At 37.0% G+C, this 12488-nt stretch overlaps 3 protein-coding genes across 13 annotated transcripts in view; 2 read left to right on the plus strand and 1 right to left on the minus strand.

The window, feature by feature from the left end:
* Positions 1-12488, plus strand: part of LOC134670921 (uncharacterized) — a 236359-nt gene that overhangs the window by 123874 nt on the left and 99997 nt on the right. The window lies entirely within an intron of this gene.
* Positions 1-12488, minus strand: part of LOC134670911 (protein kinase C and casein kinase substrate in neurons protein 1) — a 172339-nt gene that overhangs the window by 99298 nt on the left and 60553 nt on the right. For 3 of the 6 annotated variants that reach the window (XR_010099141.1, XR_010099140.1, XM_063528732.1), the window contains exons 1-2: positions 7924-8047; positions 2246-2490 (exon numbers count right to left, since the gene is read on the minus strand). Coding sequence is in view for 4 of the 6 variants with exons in the window: in XM_063528732.1 (XP_063384802.1) it covers positions 2246-2490; positions 7924-7997 (319 nt within the window). In the remaining 2 variants the exon portion in view is untranslated. Of the gene's footprint in view, positions 1-2245; positions 2491-7923; positions 8056-12488 lie in introns of those variants that run through there. The other 3 variants (XM_063528733.1, XM_063528735.1, XM_063528734.1) reach the window with 3 other exon arrangements.
* The window catches only part of LOC134670912 (SWI/SNF-related matrix-associated actin-dependent regulator of chromatin subfamily E member 1-like), a 382337-nt gene continuing 378262 nt past the window's right edge, over positions 8414-12488 (plus strand). For all 6 annotated transcript variants that reach the window (XM_063528737.1, XM_063528740.1, XM_063528739.1 and 3 more), the window contains exon 1: positions 8414-8423. The gene's annotated coding sequence lies outside the window, so the exon portion shown is untranslated. The remainder of the gene's footprint in view (positions 8424-12488) is intronic.

A 12488-nucleotide genomic window follows, 5' to 3' on the forward strand; every position in this document is an offset into this window, starting at 1 on the left:
CAGAAATAGGTGTAATAATATGTAACTTTGCATAAGGATAGTCACATGAACATGCCGGAAAAAGGAACTTCTACTTGCGTTACTTCGTTGGGATAAGTTGGTGTGACTCTTAAAGTGAATTATCAATAATTTATAGACAATTTCAATAAAAGTACTTAATACTCGTATTTTTGACAAGGTCAAATCTCAGTTATTTCTTCACATACTTCTCCTTCTCACCCACCCCTCATTTCCCAGCCTCTGTTCTGTAGTAATCACTTTATCTGCATCGGAATTTCTATTAATGCATCGAATATGGATGAATGAGATGAATCGTTAAAACATGCGGGCGATCAGATTACTTAATTATGGTGATCGCTAACCATCCCTTGTGCTGTCCCGTCACTGTCAATGGCAAAGTAATGAATTCTCGGCGGCCGATGAAAGGACCTGATGATGGATGGATGGTGAAATGAATATATTGCGTCGGTTCAACGTTGTATGAACTTGTACATTATTGATAGATATCATTGTGTAAGTGGTTGCGTTATGCAGATGTCCGGTATTCGGCTTATTAAAATGTTTTATACATTTTTTAAGTTAATAATGGGTTACTATATGTGACTCTTGTTTATTGATAGTGTTAGATATATCAGTGTACACGATCTCTATTACGCCTATTATATGTATATTTATTTATATTTTTATCTACGGCTAATGATTGAATTTCGACTTCGCTTTGTTTTGCGAGTATTCATGATGTGGTTTTATTTATTTCAGTGTTGGGAATAGTAATCAGGGACTTGTTAGACTATATCAGGTCATTCGTACGTGGACCTGACATCAAAACGATATTTGAGTCAAATTGCAAACATAATAGCTAGCTGTCATTCATTCACGCGGCGTCTCTCCCGCACTAATATATTTACGGAGAAATCCGAGATAAATGTACAGATATATGTAGCTACTCGCAATTGTCGAAAATTCACTATGGCGTCTGCAAAGATAAGTGAAACCGGACACTTCCACCCCTTCGTCTTACAAAAATTCTACACAAAGGGTCAAAGGTTCTTCAGATCAAGAGAATATCCTGCGTCATCCGACTGTTGCAAAAATTAACAAAGAAAAGAATTGTTCAACAAAAACATATGAAAGTTATTCAGCATTGCTACATCAGCCGTAAACCTAGAAAGGTGTCCCGAGGCTCTCTAGTCACAGTACATGTCTATTGTCTGAGTTCTTCGTTATCGGTGCATCTCAATGCAGTACAGCCTCAATCAGATGCGATTGGACACGGGTCAAAATGTCGCCGGTGGGGCAACGATGCCAACAATGCAAGTTCTAACAGCAAAACTGACCAGTTGTGGATCTTATGTCTTTGCAATAGAGTGTACGACTAGTCAGTTAATAATGTCGACGATGGCAACAAGAAAATACATTGACTGATTAGTTTTTTTCTTGTGAATTGTTAGAAATAACGAGTGACCGGAGACCGGTTATATCAGATGTGATTAGCTACGGGTCAGATGTCGCCGTTGGGGAAAATACGACAACAATGCCAGTAATAAGGAAATGTAAAGATGAATAATTAATAATAACCACCTACGGTGTCTATCTCGTTTTACTGACATAGAAAATTGTTTTAATCTTTATAAAATAACTCACTGAAAATCTTACGACGATTCATGTTGCAATAGTGCAGAAACATCCGTTTTTATTTAAATCCAGTCGAAAATTCGTTTGCGCACAATTTATCTTTGTTTACGAAAAAATACCAGTCTAAAATAAATATGGTGAGAAATGCGCTTTGTTTATCTCTTATGTGTCATATTTGCATGTTTATTCATGAGTCTTTCAGGCCGTCTATTTATATGTCAGTGTTTGTATGTCTGTTTATCTGATATATCTGTTTGTTTGATGAACTTTCTTTTAATCTGTCTACAGTCCGGTACGCTAAGTTTGCACTGGCTACCATTTATGGATGGTCACATCTGACGCAATAACTGAACTTTGAACGCCGGTAAAGTTTAGTTACCTAGACGGACTCAAGTTCACCAATTCTGTCTTGTAAAACTATGTGGACACGCATCAAATATTAGCCTGTGCCCGCCGTCTACTTGTCTCGTACTTCGTTTGTATAGTTCAAAAAGTCTTCGTAGTTATAGATAATAGTGACCTGTCTTTAATTCTGCTCCACTATCTTTCGTCTCTATTTCAATACCAAGCCTATAACCCCAAGCCAAAGTTTACACTAATCTAAACTCACCTTTCTCTATAAGGTCGTTCCATTTCTTCGCCCACCCTCTCAGGCTTTTGGCATAAGTCTTCTCTATATCAGCCCTCTCCTGTACCAGAGCCTGCAGCTCCCCACACAATCTGTGCCCGTCGTCTACTCGTCTCGTGGTCCGCTTGTAGTTGCCGGGCTCCCAGAAGGAGTCGGAGGTCACTGTGAGCATGGACTGCTCGTCGCTGTGGTGCGACATGGCGGTGCGACACTCACACACCGCCCCTCTGAAAAGAAGGAAATTAGGTTTAGAACAATAAGAAAAATGTAGAGGTGGACGATGTCTTATTATGCTGTCAATGTCACGTAGACAACTGCGACCATCATAGGATCATAATCGTAATTATATGGACACATTTGTAAAGAGCGAGTGGAATCCACAGACGTGAATAAGGAAATTATTGTATCTAACATTTTGTAAAACTAATATTAAACATGGATTCGGTTATCTGTCCATCTTTTCCTTGAATATATGCATATATCTTAAATGTATTTTGCCCTTAATTACCTACGTTCGATCTTTCCTTTAGAAGTATATATGGCTGATCCATTATTTGGCACCGAAAGTTTTATTACAAAAGGTCAATAATTCGCATTAGTCATTCGCCCTAGGCTATAAAGTTGTAATGCGAGATAGTCAAGCAGATTTGCGAGGTCATAAACAATAAACTGTTACTGGTGTACTCGTAAACATAGAGTAGATGAGTAGGCAGTCCCATTATCCATCCAAGATATAAATACCAGGCGAAAAACGTAATTATATCTCCGATGTAATAAATGTATCTCCGAATAAATTTTGTTGTTAACGCTAGTTATTTTTTGTTGCTAAAAATAATCGTATATCAAAATCAACTAGCCGAATCAATCACACGTAAACACAAGATAACAAGTTTACAATAACAATAACATAAACATTAGTCTCGCAACCTTGATATTTCTATCAATGACTCCAGCCATCGATTTATACTCTGTGACTAATTATGTTTCTATTCACGTGTGTTTATAAAATTCACATCACGTCACTTCATTGGCATTGTGGTCATCTGATGTCATATCTATAAAAAATACTTAAATAATTGTTACAAAGGCGAAATTCTCAAATTAAGGAGTTAATTAAGGTTTTTGTGCCTTCAATATTGTTATCGCGTATTCGTATGTTTCGCATAATAATTATATTTCCTTATTTACGCCAGTGTGATTTTTAAATGCATTCGTACCTAGATTTTTAGATTCTACAATTAGTCATGGAAAGGAAAATACTTTGACAATCAACATTGAAGATTATTTTATTGCGATGTTTGTTACATTATCGTACATGTTTACGACATAATACTTATTTTACAGCTGTTCATCCCGAATCGTACACATTGTCAAACACTGTACAGTATTTCCATACAGGTAAATATCATAGAATGAATTATGAGTTTTATTTACTGTTCTTCCGAAGTAGGAAACGATTGACCAAACAATGTTGGTTTCATCAAGGCAGCCCGATCTATGTCCGTCTATTTGTCTAGTGTCTATAATCTACCTTACTCTAGTGCAGGTTCATCCACCACAGATCGCTATAAAACAGGACACTATGAATGATGACCGAACACTTAGAGGATGTTTAGTAAGTTGATAATATGAAGATAGAAACGCAACTTCCCATATTTGCATCTAGTCATAAAATTATAGGTCGAAAACAGAAGATTAGAAGATTTTCATATGCGAGTCTCAACATAAATAAGTATATTATTACTGAACTTTAATGTTACGTAGACAAAAACCTAATATGTTCATTATGTTTGTGTATCTCCTTGAACCTCATTTTACTTGCTATTTTCTAGACAGACAACCTAAAACCTAGCCTCGTCTGTTGACTTTTACGTCTACATTTTATCTATCCCTAGACACCGTACGCCACCGCAAATAAACCGAGTGTAATTTGTTTTCTATCTTTATCTCGTGAGTAATTTGAGTAAAATTTGTTTAGTAGAATATTTTGTAGATATAAAAATGCTTAGACTGAGATGGATACGAAATGAGTTTACTGGCTTTCGCTTTTCATACGAATCAAACGAGGGCCAATACGAGGCCTTAAGAGTTTCCGATTTAACCCCCATGTATGTATGTTATTGTTCAGCTAAAACTACTTAACACGCTAAGTTTTCAGGCCAAGTGATATGTAAAGCATGGAACTTACCTATACGGATATATATGCCTGCATTCTTAGTACTATACCGAGTTTTGTGGAAGTTGGTTCAATACTAGAAATAATTAGTTAAATATTCTAAACGACATTTATGTTATTTATCATAAACATCTACATTTATGTCATTTATATCTGTTTTTATTTAGAATAGAATTATTTTCATAAAATTTTAGCAACAGCACAGTGTTTATAGTACCTATTCAATAAATAGTGTCGATTCCTGCATCCGATACTTATAAGGGAATTATGTTCAAATTAAATTATTCACACACATATTAGTAACTTTAGTATCAAATTGAATGTGTATTTCATTCAGGAATGTCTAGCTCAGAGCAACCTCACTTAAAAGGTAATCATTAGATCATTACCGACGGTGTCTAAAGGTGAAGTTCAAGGGTACACATTACGACCTCAAGGTCACGGAAAAACACAAACATGGCAGTGTAAACAAGATTGCACGGTAAGTTTGTAAGAGATTTATTCGCAATTTATTTATTGTTTTAAAAAATAGTAGCAAATCCAAGAGAAACTGCTACTTATTTGAGATAGAATGTCAGCCAACTTATTTAACGTTCGTGTTTTTCTGATATAGGCTATTAAAGTAATTAGTAATAGGAAGATTAGGAAGCAGTAATTTGTAATACCTATGTTTAGAAATTATATGACAAGGGTTGCCATAATAGTTCCCAGACAAATTAGAACTTTAAATGTGACGTCCCACGTGTAAAGGTACCTTACGGCGGTTAGCGCTTAAGCTGTTATTAACGCCGCTCCAATATTATTGCGGCGCTATGCGACGTAAGCGCCAGCCGCCATATGGTATCTTTTGTCGTAGAACGTGACAAATACTTGGAAAATCACAAACACGCCAGTTTAACCCCACGAGTATATCAATAATATTGATAAGGGTCGCGGGACTCGCGGTAGGCCCTTTGAAGCTAAATGAACTGTTCAAAATACAAACAATGAAATGGTGACCCGAGATGCCGTTGAATGACCCAGAAGACGTTGTGACGTTCAATTTAAACTTCAAGATTAGTATAAAATTAGCAATTTGATGGCGGCATAAGAAAAGTAAAGATATATATAAATGTGAGTTTATGGTCTCGATAAAGATAGTAAGTATGTGCATTAGTTCCATACATAAAGCGGTTGTTTATAGTAGCCAGGGGCGCCAGGAAACCTGTTCCGGAGAAGTTCCACGGTCGTTCCGTTTGGAATCCCGTCAAGGACTGTATAGGCGGTATCCCAGACATATCAAAACTTAAGACTTTAATATTATGGAACTATCATTCGCAAATCAACCTAGTCCCATAGTTGGGTTGAAGGAAGGAGTCGTGGGGAGTTGGGGACTAGACAACGAAATACAGGTAGATATAGATAATACATGTAAATCTAATTCTTTAGATTACATAGATTACTCAGTTGTATTTTTATACACATACAAGTAGCCAATAAAAACTATTAAAATACGTTTCTATACAAATTAAAAACTTACAGACTTATTTTAGTCAAATTCCTAGTAGATTTAAAACTGTCCACTTTTCAACATTACTTTAGTAGTTAGTAGTAGGTATGTAGTAGGTATAGTCAAAATCAGATCGAAAACAAATCATCCCGTAGTGTTCTTGTGTAAATGGCAGGATGTGTAGCTAGGCAGCAGTGTAGTACAGTCATTATAGATTTTGACCCGTGAATAATTAGTTCTTGGATTTTTTTTTCGTAGGTCCCTCGGGGGGGTGGGTCACTGGGAGTGTAAATTCAAAAAGTAGGCTTAATCAGGCTCCTGCGTATATTCAAAAAATGGTTTTTTTCCAAAAAAACGGTTTTTCTTCAATAACTCGTCCATTTTTGATTTTACAGTAAAACCGTAAGGACAAAAATTGTAGGAAATTTGATTCTCTACAAGTTAGTCCAGTCATTATATCCAAAAAAACCGACCCTTCCCGTGAATAATCAGTTCTTGGATTTTTTTTTGTACGTCCCTCGGGGGAATCACTGGGAGTGTAAATTCAAAAAGTAGACTGAATCAGGGTCCTGTGTATATTCCAAAAACGGTTTTTCTTGAATAACTCGGTCATTTTTGATTTTACAGTAAAACCGTGAGGACAAAAATTTTAGAAAATTTGATTCTCTACAAGTTTGGTCCTGACAATTTTACTTCTAGGATCGATAGTTTGGAAATAAAATTTGATAAAAGCGACAAATTCAAAATATTTTCAACATCTCGTTTATTTTCAACTTTACGACATAAATGAAGAGGACTAAACTTGTAGAGAATCAAATTCTGAACAATTTTGGTTCCCACCTTCTTTCCCCCAAAATCATTATTTTAGAAATTAAACCTGAAAAACGCGACAAATTCAAAATATTATCATTATCTCCTATGTTCTACGCTTTACGGCATAAATTAAGGGAAACAAAGTTGTAGAGAATCAAATTCTGAACAATTTTTGTCCTCACGGTTTTACTGTAAAATCAAAAATGACCGAGTTATTCAAGAAAAACCGTTTTTCGAATATACACAGGACCCTGATTCAGTCTACTTTTAGAATTTACACTCCCAGTGATTCCCCCGAGGGACGTACGAAAAAAAAATCCAAGAACTGATTATTCATGGGAAGGGTCGGTTTTTTGGATATAATGACTGGACTAACTTGTAGAGAATCAAATTTCCTACAGTTTTTGTCCTTACGGTTTTACTGTAAAACCAAAAATGGCCGAGTTATTGAAGAAAAACCGTTTCTTTGGAAAAAAAACCATTTTTCGAATATACGCAGGAGCCTGATTAAGCCTACTTTTTGAATTTACACTCCCAGTGACCCCCCCGAAGGACCTACGAAAAAAAAATCCAAGAACTAATTATTCACGGGTAGGGTCGGTTTTTTGGATATAATGACTGTACTAGTGCGGTTTACGACGAGATAGCTGAATACATTTGCAGGTTATCCCTATTCCGATAGCAATATTATTGACGGAAGTTACAGGCCGAGCCCCAAGCATACTTATCAGATACTTCGTATAGTATACACGGTGGCTAAAAAATAACTGCATTTCCTTTACCAGGGAGGTTTTGCGATTATACTGAGCAACTTTTACTACGGGATCACCCTCGAAATCGCGAAAAATATTTTACCCTCCTATAGAAAACCACCAAAATGTATGAACACAAACAAATTTTATAGTAAAAGTTGGTCAGTATAATCCCAAAACCTCCCTGGCAACGAGAATACAGTTATTTTTTAGCCATTATGTATACGGACTAAAGCACTAAAAGCCAGAGCACACCGGCTGCGTGTGCGCGTACACTAAAATGTTGGAGCCGAGTATGCACACGTTTCACGCAATCGGTGTGCCGTCTCTCATTAGGATCTGTATATTACAACGCGCACTTGCACATTTACGCACAATAAGCATCCGGTGTGCACAGGCCTTATAAGGATCAACATCATAAATACGTCACCTAAGATACTGCAACATATGATGCAATTTCCCGTTGCACTTTTGTCTTCGTCCGTAGCTCACATGTAAAGCCATCACTTTGATATCACATAATTTTGACGTTCACGCACAATTTTGTACTTTAACACACTGAGTCTAAGTTCACTTTAATTTTAATAGCTGTATGCATTGACAAAACGTATACCAGAGGGGTTAGGTTAGGTAAGGCTAAAACAATACTTAATCTTCAGGATATTAATGAAGCTACTAAAATACTGAGACCCTATTCTTAAATTACTTAAACCAGGGCAAACTGAAGTCACTACAACACCATCACCATGCGGAAATCGCAACTCAGATCACAATTACCATTAGTACCGTACCAAAACAAGTTCCTATATGTTCCTAACTCGATTCAAAACATCAACACTTCAAAATTTAACCAATTATAAGTTCCTTCTGTGCAGCTATTCCAAGTAGACACTAAAAACATCACTTATCAAAACTCACAACTGTTGTCAAAGCGAAATCGTCAACAGAGCTACCGGAATGTCATTAAATCGACATAAACTCCCGAGTCTACGTGCGAATAGGACGAGATTGCGGAGATACTAAGTACTAAGTCGACGAGAACCAGTTCGGTTATCCCTGTCTGATAGGCAGGGTAGGAAAGTGACGGATGCCGCTACGCATGGACGGCGTCTGCGCAGGTGTGGTATTCTAATAGCTTAATAAGTTGAAGGGGGACCAATATAAATGCCCTCTTTGATTGCACAGGGGCCCAAATTCTCGTACAGTGGCAATATTATTATTCCACAAACTGTCCAATTATTTGTTTTTAATAGGAACTATAGTATTCTACATAAATGACTGGATATTTGGATATCCAAACTGCGACCGAAATGCCAACACGACAAGATTTTTTTTGGTAATAAAATAAGGACTTACTGATGTAGTTGTTTATTATACAGAAAGTTTTTTAGATAGGAATATGAATCCATACTGTTCATGAACAGTTTCTTCTGACACTACCTACTCGTATCTGTATGGATCGCATGGAAAAGTAAAGTAAGGTGGTCGTTTCGATCTTCGCGGTAGATCTTCTGTTATCAGGAATTCATTTAGAATTTTACTAAATAATGCCTGAAGATCTTAACGAAGGTCAAGTACACAGTTATATTGGTTGAACTGAGCGCACGACTCTTTAAGCAATAGAAGCGTGGCGAGTGGTTTAAGACTCCCACGGTTACAGAGTGATAACGAGTGTAAACAAACGCGGATTTATTCGCGGACGACTCATGCGACGCCGCAGGCTGACGTTACGAAAATACTTCATATTTTGTGACAATTATATGTGATAATTTACAACTATATATATTTTAAAATCGATGTTTATCAAATGTTATTTAAAAATTTCGGGAGCTCAGGCGGATACACTTCGGGATCCACCCATAGGGATCTTTTGTGCCAATTACCCCCTAAAGAACCACTCAAGAGCTTTTCCGACCATCTCCATGTGCCAGATAATGTGCCGCTTTAAATTCCTTTGGTTCCAGATAGCCTGCTGCAAAGTCCTTGATTGTTTGTCTGGTGAGGGCCAATCAAATCAAATCTAGTCAGAATAAGTTAACTCTGCACAGACTTGGCAAACGATAAAGTGTGGATGTGCCACTTGAAAATATCGGTTTTACGAGTATAGTGGCACAGGCACATTTTGTCACTGCTGTGTCTGCAAATTTAGCTTAGATGGACTCTAGAAGTGCAGGAATGTTACGTAAACACCTAACTCTGAATTTTAACGAATCCCTGTTCGAAAAGTGGTAAATCGATCCAACTTGGACTTGGCAAACTTAACGTTGCTTTAACGCTTTATTTTATATCAAGCGTTTAAAGCCTTACTAAGCCGGATCAGCTCCTCAAAGTTGTATCGCTCCAAGCGTTAAAGTTACTTCGTTCAAACTAGTGCCTCATTGAAACTTAGGGAGTATAAGCTGCCTTGGTGATGGGAGGATACGTGCAGGAATCAACCAATAGCATCAATTTTCTTCTCCGTTCCGCTGGATTACAAACACGTCACTTCTCATCTCGGCCTTGGTGGAAAGGCAGCCTAAAATTCACGGCTCATCCGAACACAAAGACTCTATTCAGATTTTACAGAATGATTCACGGTGATGTTACTGCAGCCTTATCAAACTGGGCGTTGGTTACATCATCGATTATAAAACATTGTTATCAGCAAAATAATCCGATAAAAAACTCGGCGCGGTTTAAAATTCACAAGAAATCACTTAAACATGAACGCCTGTGTGTAAAATTGACCTCTAGCACAGAAAGTTCTAGATGAAAACAAAACACCGTCACGTTTTAGAATTCTCAGGTTTAAGTTTCACAAAAAAAAACGATACGACCGCTCGCAAACGCCAAGCGATAATACTGACTACCTGTTAAGGATAAGGCTAGCAAAAATTCTCCACTTTATGTCATTGTATATTCGAAGGAATTTATAGTTTTTTTTGGAGAATAGCGGCGTGGAAACCGGTCGGCCTTGTAATGAATGTTAGATTCATAGTCCTCATACTTATGTTCTTAGTTCGCACGGAGAGTATTGTGTGTTGTTTGAATTCTGTATGTGAATGAGTGAACTGTGCTAGACTTGGAAATGATCTTAGACTTATTGGTATAATCTCAACTTGTAAGGTGCTTTGTCTAAGAATTTGTTCTAGTTACTACGAACTCGAACATAAATGTTTGTTTTGTACCGCCACTTCATGCCAAGATTGCCAAGCTAGGTTTAATCTTAATTGCTCGCTTAAATTTGTAATAGTGCTTTGGAACCATCTTCACCACGGAAGCCTATTAAGAATTCGACAAGTCAAGTTTTTTAAAATGTTAGGAATGAACCTGGTATATCTTCTATCAGAATAGGGATAGCCTTTGTAATATATTTGAAATTAATCGATATTAAACTTTCGTGAGACATATTTTAAATTCGAGCACTCGAGCCTGAGGAAGGACCCCCGACGGGCCCGAAACATGTCGCCAATGGCGACTAAAAATTCAAGTGAGTGAAACCGTTGTCGTATAAACAATATTTGAAATTATTATGAATAAATAAAGGACCACCGAGTTTCTTGCGACTGTATTTTCTAAGGGCTATGGTATATAGGTAGGGTTAGACTGGTAATTTTTAGGGTTTCGTACCCGAAAGGTAAAAACGGGACCCTATTACTAAGATTCGACTCGTCTGTCTGTCTGTCTGTCCGTCTGTCACCAGTCTGTATCTCATGAACCGTGATACCTATTAGAGATAGTTGAAACTTTCACAAATGATGTATTTCTGTTGCCACGATTACGAGTACAACAATGACTAAGAATAAAATGTGATTTATTTGCCGTTTTTTGCGTAATGGTGCGGAACCCTCCGTGCGCGAGTCCGACTCACACTTGGCCGGTTTTTCACATTCTTGCATTGTAAAGCGAGGCATAGACTAGCAAGAATGGAAGAATGCCTTAATAATTTAATTTTAATTAAATAGGTATTCTAACTTCAGGAAGTCGCATCCGTAGTTTATGTTCATTATAATTCGTGTTCTCAAATGTCAGAATAAGACGTCATTCAACTAAATTATTAATAGGCAATATAATATAAATAGAATAGCTCAACTAATATGTAATCCAATGTAAGTTGCACGTGTAATTCAGCTGAAATACATGTTCTAATCAAGACGTACATATTTAATATGGTCGGGAGTTTACACAGCTGGCATATGAAACTTATATTAGATTTTTGCCGTGAATCGAAAGAAAATTATAGTCTATATCAAGGCAAAAAGGAAAAAACAATGTTTTATAAAATGGGACCGCAATAACACGAATCTCAAGGGAAAAGCTCGTCTTAATGGTGGGTAGAACTTAGGGTCAAAAATTAGAGAGGTTTTTAGATGCTCTTGTTCGTTTCAAAATACTTGAAGTACCTCTGCAGTGCCTATACCTTTACCACTAGGCTTTGAAGGGAAAGGAATAGCGTTTTCTTTAGTGTTAACGAAGGTTTCGCCTCATCTAGGTTCGAGTTATCGAGGTTCCACTGTAGTTAACATGGGCTACGCTGCATTTATTCCCACGAGAAGATGAGAGCTATTCGTAAATAACGAAGTTTAACATAAATGTGCGATTTTTTAAAACATCGTTAAATTAATTTATGATATGTTAAAAGTTAAGATCCTATCGATAAAAAGCATAATAATACATGTAATTAGAAATGTGATGCATTATAGCCATATTTCGTTAGACATAATTATGTAAAAATCTGATCAAAAAGAAAAAAAAAGTTTTTAGTAAAGTGATAAGTTCAGAATTTAAAATACGGAGTAGAGTACATAACATAAAGTTCAATAAAAAAAAATCCAGTCCTATATCTATAACCCTCCTTTTGCGTTGCCGTAGTCGGGTAAAAATAGTCTAGGCATGTACTAGACGTAAACACAATTTCACGCACAGTTATTTCAAATTGTCCATTTAACGCTACGTCTTACGTAGGCGAACAACGCGCGAACGCGGCGCGGCGCGGCGCGGCGAAAGCGGCCGCCG

The sequence above is a fragment of the Cydia fagiglandana genome, chromosome 14 (genome assembly GCF_963556715.1).
Source record: "Cydia fagiglandana chromosome 14, ilCydFagi1.1, whole genome shotgun sequence".
Classification (NCBI taxonomy): domain Eukaryota; kingdom Metazoa; phylum Arthropoda; class Insecta; order Lepidoptera; family Tortricidae; genus Cydia; species Cydia fagiglandana.